The sequence below is a fragment of the Amphiprion ocellaris genome, chromosome 11 (genome assembly GCF_022539595.1).
Source record: "Amphiprion ocellaris isolate individual 3 ecotype Okinawa chromosome 11, ASM2253959v1, whole genome shotgun sequence".
In the NCBI taxonomy this organism is placed as follows: Eukaryota; Metazoa; Chordata; class Actinopteri; family Pomacentridae; genus Amphiprion; species Amphiprion ocellaris.
The window spans coordinates 18,691,549-18,717,427 of NC_072776.1; the positions used below are offsets into that span (position 1 = coordinate 18,691,549).

At 40.6% G+C, this 25,879-nt stretch overlaps 1 protein-coding gene across 7 annotated transcripts in view; it reads right to left on the reverse strand.

The window, feature by feature from the left end:
- The window catches only part of hdac4 (histone deacetylase 4), a 136,265-nt gene that overhangs the window by 21,688 nt on the left and 88,698 nt on the right, over positions 1-25,879 (reverse strand). For all 7 annotated transcript variants that reach the window (XM_035958405.2, XM_055015577.1, XM_023292752.3 and 4 more), the window contains 15 exons: positions 25,382-25,510; positions 24,970-25,076; positions 24,602-24,721; positions 23,990-24,203; positions 22,559-22,776; positions 17,397-17,669; positions 15,669-15,855; positions 15,053-15,186; positions 14,403-14,505; positions 11,793-11,839; positions 7,826-7,933; positions 5,925-5,980; positions 5,601-5,688; positions 3,585-3,704; positions 3,396-3,493 (listed from right to left, as the gene is read on the reverse strand). In XM_035958405.2, coding sequence (XP_035814298.2) covers positions 3,396-3,493; positions 3,585-3,704; positions 5,601-5,688; positions 5,925-5,980; positions 7,826-7,933; positions 11,793-11,839; positions 14,403-14,505; positions 15,053-15,186; positions 15,669-15,855; positions 17,397-17,669; positions 22,559-22,776; positions 23,990-24,203; positions 24,602-24,721; positions 24,970-25,076; positions 25,382-25,510 — 2,002 coding nt within the window. The remainder of the gene's footprint in view (positions 1-3,395; positions 3,494-3,584; positions 3,705-5,600; positions 5,689-5,924; positions 5,981-7,825; positions 7,934-11,792; positions 11,840-14,402; positions 14,506-15,052; positions 15,187-15,668; positions 15,856-17,396; positions 17,670-22,558; positions 22,777-23,989; positions 24,204-24,601; positions 24,722-24,969; positions 25,077-25,381; positions 25,511-25,879) is intronic.

A 25,879-nucleotide genomic window follows, 5' to 3' on the forward strand; every position in this document is an offset into this window, starting at 1 on the left:
TGTTCCAAATAATTTATCCTATTCTCAGCCCAATAAGTACTCTCGGTTTTTGGCACTTGTCATCCATCATGATTTCACGGCACACAAATGCGTTCACAGAGGTTAATAAAGCAGCAGATTTTGGCTTAGCGGTAACTTTTTGAGCCAAGGAAAATTACCTCTCAAGGAAGTACTCATCTTTGTCTAAATAACCTAGGCCCTAATCTATCCATTGGCAGATCTTTATTATGCCTTTTGATTAAAAGCATTAAAAACATCTTTTAAAGTTTATAACATGGAGGGAAAATGGCTGAAATGTGGCACTTTGGTGAATCTTGGGGACAAACAAAAAGAACAGAAAAGGCACTACATGTTTTGTTAATATGATGCATAATAAATTGGTTGTTTATTTCTAAAATGCCATCTACACCTGCCAAAAACATCCCTTTTGAGAGCTTTAAAGGCTTCAGAACCATTACCATAAGAGAAATGTATCTTCATCGACTGACTGAAAGGCTTGTTGGGAAAATATAGACTCTGTCCTTTAGAGGGAGCAGTGCTTAAACCAGACAACAAAAGGTTAAACTGGAGAGCTTGAAGGCTTTCCCCCTTCGTTCATAAAAAAGTAGAGGAGAGCGGGAGGAGAGGGAGAGAGAGAGAATAAGAGAGCGAAAAACTCACACACGCACACTTACACTTCAAAGCCCTGTCATCTGGCGCTGCGGAGAGCTGGTTTAAATTAAATTTAATTCTCCTCCTCTCTCGTCTTTCCAAGTTCATGGCAAAATAGGGGGTGAGGGGGGAGAGCGGGAGAGTGAGAGAGAGAAATAAAGAGAGAGGAGAGAGAGAGAGACACGGTGCTTCTGGTTTTCATTAGGGCCAATTTTCTTATCTTTTTTCTCTGTGCTTTCTGGAGGCTCAGGCTTGATCCCCTGCAAATGCAACGTGGCACAGGCCAGCAGAGGAATGGGAAGGTGCTGGCTGTAAAGCATGCATTCCCTCCCCAAGACAGAGAGGGAGGCAGGAGAGGACCACAACACACAGATAAACAACAAGACGCAAAGAGAGAGAGAGTGTATCAGGTGTCTGTATGTGTTTGCAGACATATAAGCACAATGATGTAAAAGGTGTAAGCGTGAGCATTTGCACATCTGTTCCACTGTGATTTAGTGCAGATTCATGCACCTTCACGTACATTTAAGGCTCGCCATTGTGCAGTGAGCCTGTATACAGCATGTGCATTTGTGTTGTAAACACATAGAGATCTATGACCTGCAAGATAGGCTTGCTGGTGTCTCATGGGACCAGTAAATTGTCCAATACTGCTGAAGCCTCAGGGGATTAATGGCGCCAAGGTCTGAGGTAATACACACCCAAATTCTCATTCTTTTTCATTTTATATCTTCAGAACTTCCCCATAATGCAAAGAAGGCTGATTTAATAACTCATAATTACAGAAACAGCACAGGCAAATGCAGAACACTCCTCTCCGAATGTATGTTGCATGAATGCCTATGCAAACAAACATACTAAAATGCGTCTATAAAACGGTGATTGCAGATGATTTAACCAGGGTCAGCTCAGCTTGTCTTAATGTTGAACTGATGTTTTTATTAACAAATTTAGAATAGTTATTGACAAACAAACGTAAACTGTATCTATCCTGTGGAAAAAGCAAATGTTCACTCGGTCACTGGGTGTTTACGGGAATGTCGCTGTAAATGGCTATTTTTTTTTTCTGGTACCATGGGGGTTATAAAACCTGACATGCTTAACTCCAACTTGTTATGTTGACCTATATGGTAAATTTTTGATGTTGATGGCAGTGTTTTACTGCTTGACAAGGACATCCAGATGACAGAAAAATGGCACTGCTTGTCCTCTCTGGCACACATCACAGTTTTAGGTAACACAGAAGCACGTTCCCTGCAGAAGGCCCCATTTCTCCACTGAAAACAACACTGAGAGATGCTATATACATTGGCGGTTCTTGTAGTCGGAACACGCACGACAGTTGAAGCTGCACTAAAACGACCCGCAAGTTCCTACAGTGGAAAACAGCCTAATTATAGCAATTAATTAAAGATGTGATTATACACTAGACAGAGCACATTGCTGATAAAATTGCACAAAATTGTCCAAATGTACAAGACCAAATGCGATGTGTTAGAGATTAAAATTTTTGTTGTCTCTGTCTTTTAATTTCAGTCTAAATTACAGGGAACAATTAATCAGTGGCCAGAGCTGCAGCTACAGCAAAGTAAGCTTTAAGTTAATTGGCACCTACTGCCCTTGATAAAGCTCACACAACTGTTATGAGGTTGCAGCGCACAACTAAATCTCTCAGATTAAAAAGGCTTCTTCGTTTCAGTTTAAAAGTAATATATGTATACATAGGTTTATGTTGTATACAGGAGAAAGCTGCATATGTACAGATAACACTTTATAAAACAAAAATCAATACTGAATTGCATCGGCAATATTTAAAAAATTTAGAGACCTTTATTAGTGTACCTCAGAGTGCACTTCCTTTATTTGCTGTTGTTAACGATGGATGTTCTGGATGATATTCATCTCACCTTTCAACACAGTTCTTCAAATTCATGAGCTGATCTGATAATTTACAGATATAAGTCTTTGTGCAAGAGGTCAGTGGCATTTAATTTACTACAATACTTTTGAAGCTTTTGTGTCATCAGATGGAAAAAAATAACATACCTACTTGTGTGTGAGGCATACTGTAGGTAGCTATTGGCCTCTGTGATGGATTATAAATAATGTCTGTAGTATGATATATATTATGTGGTTGTCATCAGTGCACATTCGCACAGAAGGGTTGAAAGAGGGTAGAGAAGAACACAAAGGAGACTGAGGGAGAGTGAGAGCACACAGGGTTCTGGGGTGCATTAGAGGGCTAAGGTGTGCTTCCTGGGGATTGCGTGCCGAAAGCTGCGATAAGACAGTGGCCTGTCGGTTTGATGTGTCAGGCTCAGGCCAGATGGACACACGGTTGCAAACACAGATTCATCTTCAAAGAGAGCTGGAACAAATCCAGGTCTGCTCCTTTCCAGCTGTATGAAGCAAAAATGTGTAAAAGACATGTACATGTCCACGCTGAGTCCATGCCTGAATATGTGAGTGAGAGGTTATTTATAGCCCCAGAGAGTGGACTTAATAGAAATCAGACCTGGTTTAAGGACGAGCTCCCTGCCAACGAACCAGCTCCCAATATAAAACTTGTCATACCTTCCAGTGCAAACTCAAAGGCAGTGATAGGGAGAATTAGACTGCTGCCAACTTTTTGAAACCCATTCCCTCTTGAGACACTTCCAGGGCAGATACTTAATATAACAAGGAACTAAACTGGCAGCATGATCATTCAGTCACACACTCAGCAGCAGGTGATACTGTCTTACCTGAATGCGGTTAGATACTCTGCATCGCCCATGGGAGGCTCCAATCCTCCAGTAAAGGCCATGTTCACATTGAAGCCGACACCTGCTCCACTGCCCACCTATAATACAGAAACACACACGAGTGTTATCATGAATTCAGACAAACAGGTGAGTGAGCAAGCAGAAAGATAGATTCATGGGTCTTTCAACCTCATCAGGAGCTCCACTGCCCGGGAAGAAGTTTCCGTCATCATAGCGATGAAGAGACAAGTAAAGGACACTGGGGTCAGCGTAGAAGGCCTGCTGGGTGCCATTGCCATGGTGAACATCCTGAAAACATCAAAAAGGGCCAAGTTATGGTAAAATTCGTCATGAGCCAAGAACATTTTCAACATAATTATCCTTTGACTCTCATGGTTCAAACTAAACAGAAGCTGCACAAAGCTTTAGAAAACTAAAGAGTTTCACAGAGTCCAGACCATCAAGCTCTGCACCTGGACTTAAAGCAACTCGGCGACACAGAGAGTGAGTGCTGTACTACCAAACAGACTGTATCTCAGCTGTAGCATGCTGTGATGTCAGAAAAGGATGGTCAGCAGGATTCAATAAAACACTCAACTTCAATAGTTGCTCAGTTTTGCCAACAACATGACATCAATTAAATGACCTCATTTTCTATAGCCCAAAAATGCTTTAATACACGATCCTAAAAATGTCCTTGTTAGCTGGAGGCGAGTGGCATGACAATGAGCTCGCTAGCTGCACTAAAAGTCTCTCTGTGACAGACAGAGAGGAAATGAAAAGACCCTTCAAAGGCTTTTTGGAATGGCCATGACCAGCCAGGGATGCCACTGAGGAGTATTGCTCCTGGACACGATGAAGATTTTGTCATGCCCTCTTATAAATTACTTTGTGTCTATTCGAAAAAACAGAGACTGTATCTGACCTAAATAGCCGAGGCAAGGCAAAAAGGTCAGTCAGTGGCTGTTACGATCATTATCTGTCACACAGCAAAAACACTGAGTAGGACTGATAACATGATGGCTGTGGTATTTTTCACAGCCTTAGCAATCAAGGGGATATTTTTTTCAACTGAAGTGCTGAAACAGAAGCCATACAGAAAATAAAAGTTCAAAAGATTGATGAATTAATGCCAATTCATGCATTCTGCATCCAAGTGTCTGCAAAACTTGTGACCACATGGACTGCATGGACAATGCAAGTATGCTGACTGTACGTGTGCCTGGAAAAACAGTTGTTTGGCAGTGACCCTGTGCAAGGAGATTCTTTATCACTCACACCTTTAAAATGAATCATTAAAGAGATGAAACAGTCACTGTTGAACTTTGAAGGTTCTATGATTTGTAGCTACATGTCTTCTATCAACAGTGCCCAAACACAGTGGGGAGCTCTAGATTCTTCAGAAATGATGTGCTATGTCCACCTACTGTGCTTGGCACACGTCAGAAATATTCACTAACATGGTGCTACTGCTCAATCTGTAACCAGCTGCGTAATCCTGTAAAAAGTGCAAAGTCACAGCCTTTCAGAAACATCCACAGCAGCCCTGTGTGTTTTTCTGTGTTCTATGTGAGGGGCAATGTGACCATCTGGGTAGCAGACCAACATATAACTATTGTAGTATGAATGCAACTGCACTTGTATCAGCTGTCTGCTTTCGAAGTTGGCAGTGATGAGTGCGGGGGCATGAAAACCATGACTTGGCCTTTAGGGCAAAGTAAATGCACACCAGATTTAACAGAATCAGACATCAATTAAATAATTATCAAAGCTAATTCTTTCAGAGAAAGAGAACAGGAATGCTTGTGGAGAGACCTGGACATCGACGTGTGACGGACAGAGGAGTCAGGGATCACCAGAAACTAGGAATTATCTTCTTAAGTCTGTGAAGGTTGAGACCACATAGTATCATCAAACACATGACACACTGGTGTGGTAATAACCTCTTTTTGCTCAAAGTAGATGATTCTCCTCAGCTGCTATTGAGAACTGTCTCTTTGTCAGAGGACAAAATTATCATTAAACACGGTTATAAATTATACTGAAAAACAGGATGACAAAGAAACAGGGAGGAAATGCAACTTGCATTAAACTGAGAAAACTCAGTGAGCTCAGAGAAACAGGTGTTTGTCCACCTACATTAGTGTGTCGTCCAAATAAATGGTTACGCAAAAAACAACCCACCAGGTTGCCTGTAAAACTCACCCAGTCCACGATGAGGATTTTACTGACATTGAGCCTCTGCTGCAGGAGCTTGGCTGCTATGGCGACTGAATTGAAATAACAGAAGCCCCTGAGAATTGAAAAGGAGAGGACAGTAACAAGACAGAAGTTGTATTATACTGACAAGGCGGAGCAACACTGTACCTAAGTACCATCCTGACATAGAATGCAAGTTGTCCAAGAGGAAGATGCAAACAAAGCTTATCCACAGAGGTGGGCAAGGAGGGAATGTTAGAAAAATATATGTCCTGAAGGAAACTGAATGTAAGAGGATGCTCTTCTTTATCAAATTTCTAATTTACTTACATGGGTGTGCTCTCCTCAGCATGATGACCAGGTGGTCGAACTACAGCAAAACCATTCTGTCAGGGAAAGCAAAACTATTAACATACAGCACAATACATACACAGTTATACATAATCCATGGAAGTTTGTACCGTCTACATAGTCATAAACAACATTAAAATTAAATAAAGTAAACCTAATTTAATCTCAAGACCACACCTTGATCCAAAACATGTGTGAGTCAAAACCAAACCTAAAACTATCGCAACTATTACTCAGAAGACAGTCACCATGCCTTAGGTTCTCAGAAACGGAAAAATGAAACTGAATTAAAATAAAACTGATATTGAAAATTGTGCACATATGTCCACACAGAAACAGATGCCTACATCGGGTCAGTTAAGGGGAGCTTTGTTAAGGCAGTACTCCCAGCAACAGTTTGTAGAGGCTCCCATCGCTATATGGGGACATTAGATAGATGTTTGGGCTGATGTAGAGTGAGGCAAGTCGGACTAATGATGTTGAGTCAGCTGCTGTGGATTAGCAGCCAGCCGGAAGATCGCTGTAGTGACAACTGCCTCAGCTGGTTTGAGGACACCCAGTTAAAGCACTCTGCATAAGAATGTATGTACGTTTAGTGTATGTGAGGCAAGGAGGAGAGAGGTAAACTGTTTCTCGATTTAAAATAGACATTGGGGGAAACTTAGAAAGCTTCAGATGAAGAGAGAAATGTATGTGTGTCTGTGTGGGTGTGTGTGAGTGTGACTTGAGTAGATTTATAGCATTTTGTGGAGTTCAGAGAGTTGTTGGTGCAGGTGGAATTTGCTCATTTGGCTGTGGAGGATCCTCAGAGGATCGTGTGCATGTGTGTAAGAGTGTGTGAATGTGTGTTTGTGCATGTGCACTTGGACACATCTGCATGTATGTGTTAAGATTAGGTTAAGCTGAGGGCAAGTCGATAGCTGTAAACTTTAACCCTAGTTGTAGATAGAAATAATTCATCTTAACTTTGTGTTTTCCTCACGTGGTGAGCAATGCATTTGGTTTTCATTTTAAGCTGCGATATTGGCTAACGTGCAAAGTGCTGTAAAGAATCATGCCCACATGATGAGGGCTGAGCCTTAGCAATCCAAGCCAAAAACCATGCGGGTATTAGCATGGTGTGCTACTGTCTGTCTCCAAGGAATGTCATTAGTCTGGGGTATGTTGGTGCTAAGCTAATGCTAAGTGCAACGGCTGCTCTGCAGGTGGCTTTGGTGTAATACTAATAAAGGAGGCCTGTTAGTGGAGACTGCTGGCATTTGCAGTGCCTGTGCACCGGGACTCCCTGCTGGGTTCAAACAGTAAGCAGCCATTGCCGCAGACACATGAAGGCTGGCTGGGGGGCAAGGCATGACGGGGTGGGGATGTCTGTCTGGGAGGTGCTAATGATGGTTCTGGAAAAAGGTTTCTCTTTTCTTTGAGGCGTTTGGGGGTGTGGATGGATAATACAGCACTAGTGCAGATATGATGCATTCATCTAACACTGCTGAGCACAACAAGGTTTTTTAATTCAGTAGAGATATTCTCAAAAAAAAAAAAAAAAACCAGCGTGCACGCACACCCGTGCACATAAGCGTTTGTTCTGCATGTGGTTAGAACTCAGGTAAAAAATAGAACAAGGCTAGGCCAGTAAAGTCTGACAAGCAGACTTAAATCAAACCCTGTAAGGTTTAGTCATGGACTTATTTTGTCACAGAGTTCATCTGAGCTTGGTTTCATGTTGCGTATAAAGGCCATTAAATACACACATTTACTGACACATAAAGGCCACAAAGACATGACAAATTCGTGAAACCCTTTAGTCATCTCAATCCCTAAATATACCGTGGCTCCAAAAAACAAACATGACTCATTTAACAGCATGGAGCATCTAAACCAACCTTCAGTTCTCCTGATGCTACTTTGAAGACAAGCTCCACCACAGAGCCGACAGCCAGACGAGCCGCACTGGACGAATGGACTTCATTCCAAATGGTGTCGCTGTCCACCTGCCAACACGCACACGCACACACACACACACACACACACACACACACACACACACACACACACACACACACACACACACACACACACACACACACACACACACACACACACACACACACACACACACACACACACACACACAAACTGTCATGTGTTGTTTATATAACTTTTTAAAAGGAGCAAATATACGGCACCTTCATACTGTTTTCCATTTATTTATTTATGTATGAAATTAAGGAGCATTTGACGGTGTCATTTACAGTATTTCAGTGGGACAGAAGTCGTAAAACTGAGTGCATTTGAAATGATTTAGCTTGTGTCATTTCACAGGATCAAAGTTAGTCTTTGAAAGTGTGTCTACTCTGGGTGAAGAAGCAACAGTGTAAGAAGTCCTGGAAAATGTATTCACTGAAAGAAAACAATAGAGAGGCAAACAATGAGGGAGTAAGACATATTTAGCAGCTTAATCATGCAGACAATCTGCACATAGTAGAACAGACTTTCTGAACATTTGTTTTAGTCAGAAGAAGATGTTACCGTAAATTTGAATATGAAAATGAATCAGTAAATAAGGTTTAAAAGGTAATAAGATGAAAACATAAAATATGAACTCTCCTAAATTACAGTAGGTTAAGCACTGGCTGAACATTTCCACCATGAAACTGCAGTGTACCAATGATGGCCTCAAAAACATGGATATATACTTATAGGGGATTATGTTTAACAAACAGGATGTGGCTTTCTGTAACATCATTCTTTAGAATCTGTCACTGATTTGAAAATGTATAGGTCAGATATTCTAATATTACAACTTGCCACTGTGTAACAGAGTAATTTTTTTGAGCAGAGTTGTAGGTGAGCTGGTGCTGTAAGTAGAGTCAGGGGGTGGAGAAAGAAGTAGGAACTATGTAGATCAATGCATTCTGGACAAAGAAATCATGTAGAGTTCATCTAAGTCATTTTATGGTAGTAAACAGATTATTTTCATGGGGAAAAAACTACTTCTAAATATGGAGCTTTCATAAATAGAATTACAAGCATAGGGGGACTTTAAAATTTGACCTAATTTCCAAGTTTCTGTTGCTGCCACAAAATAAACTAACAAAACTACACTACCAGTCAAAAGTTTGGACACACCTTCTCATTTAATGCTTTTCATTTATTTTTGTACTATTTTCTACATTGTAGATTAATGCTGAAGATCAACACTTTTTTGCTTACAACATAATTCCATATGTATTCTTTTATAGTTTTGTTGTCTTCAGTATTAATCAAGATGTATAAAATAATTAAATAAAAACCATTGAATGAGAAGGTGTCTCCAAATTTTCGGTTGGTAGTGTATGTAGTAGCACTATTTCTGCTCCTGTCTTACTCTGTTGCAAGTAGCTACATGCTAGTAGAAGAGAAGGTATCCAATCTGATGGTTGTGTCAGCGCACCTGGTGGGTTCAGCAAGCAAGATGGCAGAGAGAACAGCTTTTACATCATGGAAGTAAGCACATTATTTTTTGGTAACACAAAACTGTCTTAAGAGTCATTTTTATCATAAGTTACTTTATAAATATACACTAGTCTTGTAATTTAGCAAGTCACTTTTTAAGGTAACTTTGAAGAACCCTGCAGACAGCATATTAAAGATACCTAATTTATCCAAAAAATGTTACGGTACAGACTGAAACAATATGGACATATAATACTCTGTCTAGCAGACCCAAAGTGGAGCAAAGCCAACCTCAGATGTACTGTACTTGTTTGTCTTCTGGAGTGAAAAAAATCTCTCCAGATTGATTGTGTGTTTGTGTGTGCATTTGTGTTTGAGTATGCTCACACACAGGGCAAGCATTCAGTGGTCAAGCCTGATTTATGCTGAGGCACGGCCGGCCCCCAGCCCCAATAACAACAGTACATCCACACACATGCACAAAAGCTAAATAGACCACAATATTCTGTGTGATTGATTGTACGCAGAGCCACGCACAGGATAATATACAGGCAGATGGAGCACATGATAAACACAGAGAGAAGAAGCTGGCAGAGGAAAAGAAGAAAAGGAAGGTCTGTGTGTCAATGTGTTTGAACTGTACACACATGTGCAGAAGGGCCGATGCCAGAGCTCTAGCGAGGCTTTCTGATGTAAACCCGGGGCTGTTCCACTTTGAATATGTTAACTTTAACCTGCCCGTCACTCGCTCTGTCAGAAAGCCGGGCCTTTTCATCCACGCCGACGGCCCTTCAGTCCGTCGACTGGCCGGGTGAAACATTAACCTTAGCCACCCAGTCAGCTCGTCAGTCCTTCAACCAGTCAGTGAGTTAAGCGAGCCGACAGCTTTTCAGCCAACCGGCCCCCTTTCCTCTCGTCTCCAGTGACGGAACTGATCAAGGCTGGATGATTACTTCATAATAACATCCACAGAGAAGAAAAATGGCCCTTTTTAAGTTGAGCCAAGAAAGATTTTGTCATGAAATAAAACTGTGGAGCTTTTACCATAGACTACAGAAAGTACAAAAAAACAAAGGAGTGAGGAGGTATGGAGCGCGTTGTTGACGAGTGACTAATGGAACCGAATGTGAAGAGAGAGAGAAACGAGGAGTAGGTGGAAGAAGGTATGTAGTAGCCGAGTCAATGACTGAGCGAGCGAGCAAATGAAGAGTCAAGTGAGTGAGTGAATGGGAAACTGAGTCATATATACAAGTCAGGTTAATGAGCACAAACATGCTGTTCTAAAGCAGCATGTGGAGACTGAGTGGTTTATTATTTCCCATGTTGATGTTAGTTTTGCCTCAAGCTAAGAGTGGGGTAGAAGCTAAGTTGGGAAAAAGTGAAAGAGAAGTGGAGTGTGTGAGAGGTATAAAAGAGCGGGAACGTGCTGGTATGACGGAATGATGGTTCTCCACAGGCTGACAGCCTAATTTCAGCCCCTTCCCCTGGAAGTGTGTGTGTGTGCGTATGACTTGTATGTGTGTGCATGACAGGAAGACAACAATTTAGTCCCATTTGCCATTATAAAGAGCAGAACACAGCAGCACAGAGCTCAGGCCCTTCTAGTTCCCACCAGAGCAAGGAGAAGTAACCCCAAAGGAGGGAAGAAAGGGGGGGAAAGAAAGGGTAAGGCAGTTAGCCTGGAGGTTCATGTAAAATAACTGATGTCAAAGACAAAGCAAGCATAGAGCAATGTAGGAGTTTGTGTGTGGGTGGTGAACAGGCCTCTGCAACATGGCGAAAAAAAAGAAATGTACACACATACAGGTGCAAGATTGTTCTAACATATCGGTTTCAAAAGATACCACTTCCAAATATAAGCAGCCATCTAAATCATTGCCTTAGCACACAAACATCCTCAAACACACTGCTATGCACACAAACAAAATCATACCCACCGCCACCACACACACACAGAGCTCGTAACATCTGGTTCTAATTACCAACACGGCGGAAAGGCGAGCAACAGCTTTTGTTGCCTCTGGTCCTTGAGGAGTGGTGTTCGTGTGCGTGCGTGCGAGTGTGTTAAGATTGTGTGTGTTTGTTTGGTGGAACAAGAACAAATGGGACCATTATTTAGGCAGGGGGCAGAAAGAGTGGGCGAGGGAGACTTAGTTCTTGTACTACTATTTGATGATGCTGAAACTATGCTTATTTGTTTCACTGCAGAGTGAGATGGAGGAGCGCCAGGTGGGTATTGATTAGATTAACACAGTGCTGTAAAAACACAACAGTCGATTACAACAATTTTCCACTGAATAAACCAGTATGACTAACGACGGCAATTTCCAAGAAATATCAGGCGCGCAAATTACAAATACTTAATTAGCTAGTGAATATTTGTAAAATGACTAAAGCACGACTTCACAAACTTACCCCGATGCCTCCACACGGTAACCTCACAAACATGGGACTTACTGAGCCTGAAAGAGAAGAAAATAAGGAGAGAGATTACAAAAGAGTAAAAGACAAAGAAAGAGTGAAAGGTTACCAGGTGAATAGGTAAGTTTGTGGACTCACAGGCCCAAATGGGTGCATGACCCCGAAAACTGAGCATTTGACTTCCTGACCTTATCTAACAGTGAGAGTACACAGGGGCAGCTTTAATTGGATAAGGTGAAGAAGAAAAAAGTATCTCATTGACCTCACAATCAAGCCCCTCTTCAGGGAAAATCAAGATTTTTAGACCAGAAAGGGATCTGTTTTGTCAATGAAGACCAATAAACTTCACTTTTCTGACTTGTCAGAAACTAAACAAACTTAGCTGATTAATTTGATTGGACCCGTTTCAAATGTAAACTGCAATTACAATTTCCGTTTAACAACATACCCTTCATACTTTATGCCTGTATAAATATTTAGAACTGTATGTAAAACTTTGCTCTACAGCTGCAGTGTATCTCTCTTGAATATAATCCAACTGTTCAACCTGAGAAATGTAAGAATTTAGAAACTTAAATGAGCAAATTTTCAAAATATTCAACTAATTTCAGTCCACAACAGATGCAACATTAGCTGAGTAACTGATAAGTCGCCTCCTATTAAATTGCTGAGCAACTATTTTGATAACTGATTTATCAGTTTGAGCAATTTTTTAAGAAAGAAAGTCAACATTTTGGGATTTAAGCTTCTTAAATTGAAATATTTTCTGGTTTCTTGCCTCCTTTAGGACAGTAGACAGAACATCTTTGGGTTGTGGATAAAGCAAGACATGTGAGAGCATCATGTTGCACTTTGGAAACAGTGATCAACATTTTGCACCATTTTATGGATACTGATTGTTTAATGGAGAAAATAACTGGCAGATTAATCGACTATGAAAATAATCATTAGTTGCAGCCCTACAGTCCAGTGTTCACAACTAGACCAATGTAAAGTTTCATAAGTACAACAGCAGCATTTGCATTACCAAGGTTAAGGGTCCTGAGTCTCATTAGGTCACTCACTAACTTGCCAAGAACACACATGCTCAGCATCAGATATTTAATACAGTGTCTGTAATTACTTTCATCCCTAACTAGTTGCCACCTCTGCAGTTTTAAAGCAGTTTGCATTTTCACTTTCTTTTTCTCTGTTACCTAATTCTATGCAATCCCACCTGTACGCAGTGTTACACAGGATTTTTTGGTAATACTCCTGTGTAAGCAGTAATAATAAGAGGAATTTATGCCTCCACTGGAATGAAAGCTAAGATGACCACTGGGGTTTACCCCTTTGGTTTTTTGCACACTCTCTCACACACACACATACATGCACAAACACACACTACCTTGGCTACACCTGCACTTTAAGGCCAGAACTAAGTGACTAAGCAGCCTGTGCGACTTTTAGTTTAACAGCTTCAGCGGGTCCTCGCCTTATCGTAACACCTCCAGGACTTTATTAGAATGGACCTTTTGTTATGACATGGTTTAAGCATTAAAGCAGATTCCTTTAACAGACACTGCACATTCATGGCATTTACATGACCGCCTAGTTGGAGACTTCAGCCTTCTCAACTTGACAAAGTTACTGAAAACTTAATGTTGCGTGCATATTTGTAAACTGAGCTCGAGCCAAGTGTGTCAAGAACTGTGAAACACGTGAGTTTTACCACTAATCTCAACAATCATTCATATTAGGGCTCCACAGTTTATTCAGCTAGATTTTTGAGCAATCTTTACAGTAGATGGGGGCTTCTGAAAATCAGAACAGTAAGTCAATCCAAGCTATACATTTTTAACTGATCAGTAAATTGTTAGTGATGTTGAATATACAGTGTAGCTGGAAGATTATTCACAGAAATCCTGTCCCCAGATGAATATGATTTTAATGTGGCGTATTTCCCCCATAACTGACATCATTGTCATGGCTCTGTTAACTGCTGGAGAGAGTGTTGTGTGCTGTTGCTGCTGAGTTCACGCATTAATGTTACACCAGAGAGTTTGCTATGAAGTTCTAAATATGGCTTGCTATCTACAGAACACAATTTTTGCAAAATGTGTAAATGTAAGAATGCGTCTGAGTCTGACATAAATATGTACTGAGTGTTAGAGTCATATGTGTCCTGTCACAAGAGATGTGACGTTCAGAGGTTACATTTTAGATTTATTGCTTCTATTGTATAATAACACAGATATTCATTACATATTTTGCTTTATTTGTGTGTTGTTTATTTTTCTATATGTATATGTCCTGAATAGCACTTAGTAACTTTGTTTCAAAAAGTGCTTTATTAATTTTTTTAATTTACTGAATTACACTGGTGCAGCTGATTGCATGCAAATATGGCCATTTATCTAGCTAGTTTGACATGTAATGTATGTTGCTCAAATGTTGTAAGTGTGTTGATTAAATGTCATTTACAATCATTCTGGACCTCTGACCATGACTTAAAGTCAGATGTGGATCTTGACTAAGAAGTCTGAGGACACCTGCCGTAGGTGTAGAACAGCACACGTTTAATAAACATGTTTTTGAATGCTTGTGTTGGCATGTATGTCTTACAATCTAGTTTCTGTCGCAGTGGGTTAGTTCCATACAGTAAGACGTGGGCCTCTGAGTGAACTGTTTGTAACTCTTCCAACGAGGCCTTCCTACCACGGATACACTGAAAACAGAGAAAATAGAGGAGAAAAAAGAACTTTTGATTAATCTTCATATTTGACAGCCAAACTATCACAGTCTTTCAGAAGATGGTAAGAAGGAAGGGAAGCATGAAGGTAATTACATTGTGATAATAGTGGAAATATGGAGTCCAAATAGTATCAAAAAGTCTGACTAATATTTGATCATTTTCAAACCCTAAAGTCAAAGTGGAATGGAATAACACCGCCCCCTTCTGGTTGTGAAAACAACCTGCATTTGTGAAAATAAAATTATTACAAAATATTTGAGATGTGCATCTGTATAATAACCATGAAAGTTAGCTCTATCAGCTACCTCTCACTAAATGTGTTGTTTTTAATCTCTGTTTTAGCCTCCCACATATTCAATAAAGATGGAAAAGGACTGATTTTTTACCTGTTAATGCTCAATACTAACCAGTTTATTTATTTTCACTGTTATAATACTGTACACTTTGTAAAGTAGCTCTATTTTTGTAGGTCGGTAATAATACAATTTATCAGTTCAGTCTAATCTAACTTGGCCTTTACCTCACAGTGTGCTCTGAGGCCTGTCTCTTGTAGTCGGGACCAGATACTCTGAATACGGCCAGCATGCTCTGGATGACTGGTGGTATTGCCACACATACACTGGTGCTTCTGCATCAAGGAGTCATACACAAGACCTGGAACACACACACACACATACACACACATAAAGAGGTTTGGGGTGATTATGCAGCTTTGACAACAAGGCTAACAACAGCTGTCTCAACAAGATTCCGATAATCAAGACATGCTGTGGTTATACAGAATGCATGCTTCATTGTAAACAAAAGGTTGTGTGGATAATTTGAAAAGAAATGTGGTGATTTTATGCAGTGAATTATTTGTGTAGTGGTTTACACTGTCGGGTGGGCCACACTGCCTAGCAACTACCCTGTGTATATACGCAGCCAATGTATAGTGGCTAATCAGGCTGTGTTTTTCCAGGAAAAGGTTTCCTCTAACCTGCAATCAGCAGGATGAACGTACACTTCTACATTACCCCTTGTTTCATACTGGAACTCTGTGTAAATGCAGTGCATACACAAATCAAAAGCATAATTGTATATTTCGCTGTGGTGTTTATATGTAAAAGCCAAGTTTTTATTTCTCTTCAACAGACCTGTAGTGAATCGAGGCTTGGCTGGTGGTTCCTGTACCACCATGGGGAAGGAGGAAGAGGCAGGAGATGACTGAGCCCTGGACAGGGGCCGATGTCCAGCAAAGCTGACTGATAGCCCGGCTGCTTCCATGGAAGCCTGGTAGTTCCTCAACTGGTGGATCCGCTGCTGCTCTAACAGCAGAGCCTGCTGCTCTCACACACAAACACACAAACATCTAGTGGTGGGCTGCAATATATTTATCATGCCAGAAGATGGCACCAAATACTTACACATTCCATGCTGCTACACCATATACAGCATAGCCTGCATCAATACAGATAGTGTTGCTGCAACATGTTTGTTCTGTTACGAAGATGAAGCAACATTTCTTGCAAAAGGACAGGTTAGTAACCGGAACCTCTTCATGTGAATAGCGGCAGTTTTATGAAGGTTTGTCTTTCGATAAGAAAGATCAATACTATTCATCTGAACCACTTTATTCTCAGTTTCATTTTACCAGGATTGTTCTCTTTATGTGATTGGACAACCACTAGACAATTATGACCCATCAACTGTTTACAAAAAACAAACATAGTGATGGGTTAGATATTGCAACATTTACTTAATAGTGATTTTATCTAACAGTATAACTATCTGTATGTACCTGAATGAAATGTTTTTAGTGCTCTTTCCACTCAAATGACTCTCACTAAGGAATCCTGTTGTTCTATTCTGATGGGTGTGTCTGCCTATCCTATGGGCGCCATGGCGACAGTGAGAGGAGAGTCTGATTGAATTTGGCTGAGCGGACAGCAGGGATGGGCTGGACAGATCAGGACATGGTGTCCTGACTGCATGACTGTGGCGACAGAAAGACTGAGAGATATATAAAAATTAAAGAAATATGTTGTTTGCATCCAAAGAGAAGTAATGCAAAATGTGAAACTCCATGTGTGATAGGGTTTTTTGTGTGGGTGTACAGTATATATTTTAAACACTTGCATGTGAATGTCCAAATTAACTCATGCCAGGGACTAGTTAGGAGGAAGTATATGTCCTAAGCCTGTCATAAAAAGCACTCTAGTCTGCATTAGTACATGCAGTCTGTGTGTTTTTAGTGCATTTTGTATGACTTGAGAAGAAAAATACAGTTAAAATTATGCCAGAAAGTGGGCTGGTCAGTCAGTCGGGAAGAAAGGCAGATCGAATGTAGAGTGTAATGTTTCAGTCAGTCACTAGAAGCTCCATCTGTCACTGCTGTCAGGCTGTTTGTGTCCATTTGTCTTAAAAAAAAAAAAAAAAATCACTACCAAATTACTGCACTTGTGTTATCTGTAAATTACAATAATGTGGTACAGAGCCAAAGAATCCTCCAAAGTGTCTTGTTATTGTTAGTTCAAACGATCCTGCATGTAGATAATGAGATAATCTAACACAATCAACTTTGATGCAATCTTTGGATGCAGGCAAAAAGAAAATGAAAGTTTCTTCTTCCTTCTAGTTATTTTTACACTATTGTTTCTAAAAAGCAGATTGCACTCGTGGAATCTGCATTTTAACTGACTTCGATTTCATGCCCAGTCAGACTCCAATTTCCATTATTCACTCTTTATAGAACTGCCCTCCTCCTGCTTCTCTTCTAACCTATTCTTCTATCTTCCTCCTTCATTCTTTTTCTTCTTTACAAGCATTTTCTTCTACTCCTATCTGCACATGTCCTTCAGCTGCTCCCCACTCCTCATCCTCACCTGTTTGAACAGGAAGTCCTGGTCAGCCTGTCTCTCCCTTTGCTCCCTCTCCTCCTGCTCCTGGGGGTCTGGGGGCTCCTGCTTGATGACAATCCCCCGTACAATCCCTGTCTCCTGCACAGAGGTAGAAGAGGACGAGGAGGAGGATGAGGAGAGTCCCTGGTGCTCCCTGAGCTCCTCTTCCGTCTCCTCTGGGTGACTCTGGTGCTGTCTGCCTGGTCCCGAGGCACCGGAGCCTGCTGCTGAGACCTGATCACTGGGCTTGGACATGATCTAGATGAAAAGAAGTGCTCAGGTCAAATATCTGACAGAGCATCACCATAATTGGGGGTCTGATTTCCATGGTGTCGTATGTGCTTGAAATGAACACTTTCTGAGGAAAAAACGTGCTCCCAACATCAGGCCAAGATTAACCTCCTAAGATCCAAGCTTTGGTTGGGCTTGCATTTTAGATTTCTTCTAGTTATTTGGGATAAGGAGTAACCAATAAATAATTGGATAATATCTAATATGTGATTATTATGTTTATTATATTTATATTATATCTATATTATTATTATTGTCATTATTATTGTTATTAATACTATTATTATTGTTGTTATTATTATTAACAATACCCTCTTTTTGAAAAAAAAAATTATATCCACATATGTGGATGCCAGGTCTTAGGAGGATAAAGGATCAACTGTGGGTGTTAACAGAAGTGAGGGGAAGAAATTAGAAAAAAAAAAAAAAAATCCAATTAGGACAAAAAGGTAACTTTAGCTCAAAAACATGAGGGGATGGAAAAAGTATTTTCAAGAGAAAGAACATCATGTATTAGGGAAGAGAACCTGCCCCACTTTCACAACTGCTGGTCCACTGATAATGTTTTTCATTCCAAAAATAGCTGAGTGATCAGTCCGAGTAGAAAAACAATGTAAAAGACCTGAAGTTCAACCAAACCAAGGCTAACATTAGCCAGGTCCTGATCTGTACTCTGGACTCTAATTGGTTATTTGTTTTAAAAGTCCTGACAGACTCTCTATGAATATCTGTAACTTACATTGCTAAGTCCACCGGTTCTGAGCCTGGAAGTGAAACTAAGAAAAACTGAGCAAAGGACATGAGGAAGAAGGAGTGGAAGAAGTGCAGAGGGGTGACTCAATAAACTTGTTGTGGCAGCTGGCCCTGTCCCCGTCCCTGTCATCAAAGACCTTAACCTTGATGTGCAGGTCATGATTGGACTGGACCACTGTTTGTGCATGGAACACACACACACACACACACACACACACACACACACACACACACACTTGGCTGGCATATTGCCCAGGGAACAGTCCATTGACGTCAGAGAGCAGACTCTTGCCTCATCCCAGTCCCTCTTCTCCAAACAAACTCAAAACACTGATCCACTCCTGCTGCACTGATTCTCACTCTCTTTTTCTCTCCTGTTTTGCTCCCCTTCCCCTGCTTTTTAACAGAGGAAATAGTTGCTGGGATATGAACCATAAGGGGGCCAGACACTAAAAAGCCTGTGAAATCAGCTGGAAGATGGAGAGAGTGGGAGGTGGGGAGGTAAGCTGGTTGTATACACAAACACTTGACACTAGTTGACTCTGTGTATCTATCGCTCTCTCACACACACACACACACACACACACACTGGGACAACAATATTATGAAAGCGGCTTTACAACACCACTGCCTCAGCTGTCTCAGGTAATTAATGGCAGGCAGCAAACTCAGGTTGGAACTGTTTCAAGATTCTTTGATTCCTTTCGTTGCTGCCAATATGTCTGACTGTTTAAGCCAGATTCTAAGTTTTCAGGAAGGTCCCCTTTTCATTGCTGACTTGACTAAAAAAATGTGAACAAGGAAGGGAAGGAAGGCAGCAAATGAGTCATTTTTTTTACAAAGTGGTAGATATGCAGGAGACTGTGAGGTAATAAATGAGACTGAACATAGTGTGCTAGTGGGGTATTTATAAAATTGAAAAAAAGAATTTGCATCGCAGGTAAGAACCAAATTTACCGGCAGCCATGATTCTTGTCACTGTGAAAGGAACTGGTATTCAAACCTGCTGCAGAGACATGCTGGTATCTGCACTATTACCTCCTCACGTCAAACTGAAAGTGTGTTGCAGATTTCAGGCTTTCAGTAATCAATATTTCTTGGGGGTAAAATAAAGGCAATGCCTAGCTAGGGACCTGTAATTTATTTCTGGATGAATGGGACTACAGGGACTACAGCTGCAATGACTGTTGGATGGTACATTAATATTAGAAATCCAATCCATTTAAACAACAGATAAGTTATTATATCAGCCAGAGCAGCATACATTTAATCGCCTGTAGATGAGATGCCTAAACTAAAACATGGCTCTCAGACTTGTATTTTGCAGTGCAGCAGGTATGGCTCCAATCACAAAGACACCAAGTCAAGAAGAATAACAAAAATAACAGAATTAATTTAATGCTTCGGCTGAGGGACGTCTCTGCCTGTGTTATACAATACAGCATGAGTTTATTATTTAATCACAGTTTTGTGCTTTTGGCAAAGTAATATGCAGGACTGAACACTGACAACTCATTCACTGAATGTAAGAAATGACAAGGTTACCTCAGAGATTATCACATCACAGGTTTTTCTTGGTGTGCTCTCGTGCTGTGTCTAAAATCAGCTCCTTGCCCTTTCCCAAGTGATATTTGAAGTAATGGACTGCCAGATTACACAGCTTTTATATCACACTTTCAAATAGGCCACATCATGTCAGGTAAGTGGCCTTTTCAAGCAATACAGAGGGTCACCTGGCTCCAGGGAACTGCGTGACCACCATCATGTACCTGTATCTTTATACACTGACTACTTCATCTCATCACAAAAATAAACTAACACTTACATTATCATTCAAAAGTTTGGAGTCACTTAGGAATGTCCTTATTTTTGAAAGAAATGCATTTTTTCAGTGAAGGTAACACTAAATTAATCAGAAATACACTCTAGACATTGTTAATGTGGTAAATGACTATTCTAGCTGGAAACGGTTGATTTTTAATGGAATATCTCCATAAGAGTACAGAGGAACATTTCCAGCAACCATCACTCCTGTGTTCTAATGCTACATTGTGTTAGCTAATGGTGTTGAAAGGCTCATTGATGATTAGAAAACCCTTGTGCAATTATGTTCGCACATGAACAAAAGTGTGAGTTTTCATGGAAAACATGAAATTGCCTGGGTGACCCTAAACTTTTGAACAGTAGTGTATATTTTTTGAAAAGCCGCCAGGTTTGCTTTTTGTTTAAACAGTACACAGTGTGTATGGATATGTAGTAATTTTAGTCCGTCTATCAGGGCTAACTGCAAAAGCGCATCAAAATGCACTGATTACACAGAAAGAAGTATTCAGTAGGAGACCGCTAGAAAGGCTGCTAGTCTATTAAAGGCCTATAACCCATACCATACAGACAAATACTGAATATAGTCTCCATACCTTCAAGCAATGAAGCAAGAAAATGGAATGGCTTCAGGAAACCACACCAACACAAACTTTATACAAACAGAACTCAGCTCCTCAGTAAGTTCACAGTGCTACTGTTACATTCAAAACTAAACTTTAGTATTTGTGTAATTCTTGTAGCAATGCCAAATGTGATGCACTGGAGATAGTGGATTAACATGGCTATAATGTAGCTTTAGATTTAAACTTATATTCTAACTGCTGTAAAAGTTAAAGGATATAATGAGAATAATATCAATTGCAGCTGCGGTAGAGGTCTTTCTACTGGTTCCACATTTAAACACTCACAAAAGTAATGAGGTAATAATTTGCAGCGCTGTTCTGCTGTAAATTTAAATGTTAGGTGCAGATTCCCAGTGATCCAAACAGAAATTTGGTCCCTGGGTTGCTTCAAAAACAGATTTGACGAGCTTATAGTGTTATTACAGTAGTTATTGTGCTGATGATGGGGGTTTACGCATGTGGATTTTATTTATAGACATTATAAATGTTTGATGCATCTGAATTGTATTACAGCAATAATTGCTTGAGAGAGGGCTAAAGTGTTTCCTTGTGTTTTGAGTGATTTTTTAACACAACATTATGGACTTACCCAAAGCACACAAAAAGCAAACATTACTTGTCCTGAGCTGTCTGTTCTAGCTACTTTAGATTGTGTTGTGATGTATCTGGTTAGTATCCAACTGAATGCCTGTCTTAAAGTCTGAACTAACATTCATGTACAGTAAGTGGCCTGTGATTTGGTGCACTGAACTACAGAAGGAAATGTGTTTCACACATGCACAATGAATTTAAAGTAAGGAGTCAGAGCATGCATATTCAGAGGCACCCATTACTGCTTTTGAAACACATTCATCAATGATTAAACAGTATTCGGTGCATTTTAACAACAAAACAAACACATCTACACCCAGAAGCAACACAAATGTCATCTTGTCACAGCAAACTAGGATATTAGAATAATCATTAAAGTTAAAAAAACACTTTCTATTTATCAAGATTGCATGCAAACTCAGACTTATTCTGATTTTCGGTTTCTCGGAAAAGAGCATTAAAACAATCCTCAATCATTCACAAAAACAACCCGATTGTATGACTGAAGCTTAAATAGTTTGACCGAGAAGCAGAGAGAGCCACCAAGAGCCCAACAACACAAGATAATGGAGTTGAATCCTCCAGAAAGTTCATCACGCACATTCACACAGAGCAAAACATATGACTGCACGCACAAAACGACCATCTCCTTTTCTATAATGACCTTACAATGCTGCAGCCCATCACCTTGCGCACACACACACTCGCACAGTGGTGCAGTGAGTCACACTTCCTGTGTGAGCATATATGGAGGCAGCTTCCTCCAGTGCACAGTTGCCAGGGTGACAGGGAGAAGTAGGGACACACGAACACAGACAAGAAAAACTGTGTAAAAGACTTGCTGATTGCAGGCTGATTCATCCTGTTCTTGGAGGAAAGACAGCATTCACAGACATTAACCAAATCAGTGTCAGTGTAGATGGACAAACACTCCTACACACACACGCACACACACCCTTGCACATACATGCTTGGTCGCTCTGCCACAGCTGTTCAGATGTTACATTTGACACTGTTCGTTTATGCATGCACACACACTGTACACACATTCACGCATTCAGATACCTTGTTGATGATGTGCTGCTGCTGCTGTTGTTGGAATAGTTGTTTGTGCTTCTCCAGGAATTGCTGGTGCTGCTGCTGGACCACCAACTGCTGCAGGGCCTGGGCCTGTCCACACTGCTGCTGGGGCAGGGGGGCCGACTGGGTTCTCCCCAGGGGACGGTGGCCCCGCACAAGCTTGGAAACAGAGGGTGATGGTAGTGGCAGGCCACCCAGACCAACTACAGCAAACACAGAGTGATGAAAGGAAATCTTCATTAGCATATTTTATAAGGTGGTGGTTGTTTCTGTAGTTCTTGTTGTCATTACAACTGGTTATGAATACATTTCATTCACCAGCTTAAAGAAGACAGATCTGAATTGCTCTCCAGAAATATTAACTGTAAATTTTAGTTGCAATTCACAGATCTTTCCTGGCTCAGAGCAGCCTACATATTTATCACTTAAATCAGTTTTGCAACAGAAGACAATACCGGACAATTTGAGCACATCTGACATAATTTTTCACTCTCAAGTAGTTTAAAACAATTATATGGTTGAAGTGGCCTTTGTGATGCATTGTATTGTGTGTAGTGCTATGACAGTGTCCTAAAATCTCTGCAATTAAGCTGATGAGTGAAATGTTAGCAAAGAGAACAGGGTTGCGAAAATTTCAGAGATAAAAAGAGCTGTAAAAAATAGAACACTTACATCTAAGGGCTGTGTTATTTAGCTTAACAAAGAATCATCCAGTACAATATAGTCCAGTTATACGTGTTACTTCTTTACATACTACTGATTTGAAAAGAATGTCAAAATAAACAATACATTAAATATACTGTCAAGATCTAAAGCATTTGGAGAGTGACTCCGTTTTTTTTTTCCTTGCTCTATGCTTCAGCACATTCGGTTAAAAATAAAGTAATGGATATACTACGAAAGTGCCAAGTCTCAGCTTAATTTAAGAAGATTAACATCAGCATAGGAGATACGGTACCATGAACCACGCACAATTTTCACTATGTGTAGAAGGCCTAGTGCCCAAATTTTAGGGAGTTTAAAAGAAACTGCACAAATACTGAACATATGAAGTCAAACAAAATCATTATATGTAATAAGCTGCTAAGAACCTTTTGTGCTAAATCACTGTCTGACATGAGCAGATGCTTTGTATCTGCCCTGGTACATCTCTTCCAGGCTTGTAACTGGCTAAATACTTATGGTCTTGAACAGTGTGTATATCATCTTAGCATGCTGAATTTCTGCTCATGTACTGCACCTGGGAATTTAATAAACTGTAGAATCACTAAAGCCTGGATAACATGACTAACCCACAGCATATAATTTTGGCATTAAATTCTTTCTATGATCCACAAAGTGTCAGCAGTCCAAACGCCAGCCACTGACTGGCTGAAAATTAAAGAAAATATTGTAAATGTTACAGTGAACACTGACCCATTGGACTGTGGCTCTGCTCCAGCAGCACCATGTGTTGGAGGAGGGGGTTGTGACCAGTCGTACCCCCTCCTGCTCCCTCCCTGTCCAGTGCTGAAGATGCCAAGTAGGAGGGCAGGTGGGCAGTGGGCAGGAAAGGAGAGGTCAGTGGAATGCCCTGCTGTAATGCAGGCAGTGCCAGATGACTCTCACTATCTTTGTGTCCTGATACCACCTACGAAGAGAGGGATTGAGAGTCAAGCATAGAGAAGAGAAAAGGCAGAGGGTCAGAGAGAGAGAGAGAGAGAGAAAGAGAGAGAAGGGTCAAATGAGACAAAAAGGCATTGAGATGGAGAAAGAAGGAAAGAACAACAAAGTAAAAACCACTGAAAAGACCAATTCCAGTTATAGAATCAGAAGTGTCTATGTGTTAGTGAAAACCACAACAACAAAGTGATTGATGACATTCATTATTTTATGCAAGAAACTATTCAGTCAGTGAATGCTATCAGAGTGTTTACATGTATTTAAGATGCAAGTTAGATATCTTGTCCATGCTTTTTAAAGTCAAGCTTTTTCATAAGTAATATTATATTGTATCACTGGATAATATTGTGTATTAAGTGTACTCACAGTGCTTGCAGGACCTGTGGCTGGCAGTCCCAGGGTGATGTTGGGCAGAGACGGTGAGGTGTAGAGAGAGAGCTGGCTCACTGAACCTTCTCTTGCTGCCAACCTCTGAAGCAGGGAGGCCTGGACACACACATCCACTTAAACATTACACTACATACTTACACAGTAAGGACACAAAGTAAGCGCACTATTGCACACACTACATTACTTTCTCAATTTGTCTCTCTCAAATACATACACGAAAGGACTGAGACCTCCATTAAAAGAAACTGATGCTGCAAATCTCCTCCTGAAGTCTTGTCTTACTTGTGTGGCTCCTAGACACAACCACTAACAGACACACATATATATGCAGTCATGTTGTTTACCTCTCCTGGGCTGCTGGAGATTGTGACCCCGTTCTCACTGGGGATGTTACTGGAGCTGTTGTTGGGAGAACTTGGACCTGAGCCTGGTGCACTGTTGCATGCAGACTCTGGAATATACACAGAAATAAGATTTTTTTTTATCTAACACATTAACATGTGTCTAACAGCTGAATTGGGTTATTAAGTTTTTGTACTGAAATGTGACTGTGACATTTAAATACATTACTTATTTAAGATCAATGAGAAAAATAATTATTACAGCACAACACAATTTGAAATGAATATTATGATGCTAGCCAAACTCCATGGAAGAACTTTTTTGTTGCTGTTTTTATTATAATGTGATAATTGTCATTCTAATCATGATACCACCCTAAAACAACAGGTAAAATCCAGTGACAGGAGTCCTTACCAGCCACATCTAGAGACCGCTTCTTGGCAGTAGTGATGGGTCCGTCTTTCCTGCGGAGCAGAGGGCTGCTGCGACGCTCTGTCACCTTCTGCTTTAGCCTGGAACGAAGCTTGAGATTGGGCTCAGAGGCTGAAAAGACACAAAAAGGGATGGATTGAACAAGGTACAGAAGTTTCACTATGAACTGACACAGCACCTGAAAGTAATTAAGACTTTCTTTAACGTGAAAACCGAAAAATGTGTTGTCAATATCTGCTGTTGTTTGTTCCACCCCATGTAACAGATAAGCTTTGCCAGGGCTGAGTGTTCGATTTCCAACTGAGCCACTAGTTTAAAAAATATTTATGTGCTACAGCCCAAATAAGCCCTAAAAATGCATTAAAAATTACTGAGTATCTAAACTGTTGCTCTGGCACTCAGATTGGTGGTAGATTGCTGGGTCGCACAAGTGGGAGCTTGTTTGTTGGCATGTAGCGGTGCTAATGAGCTTGTCCCTAT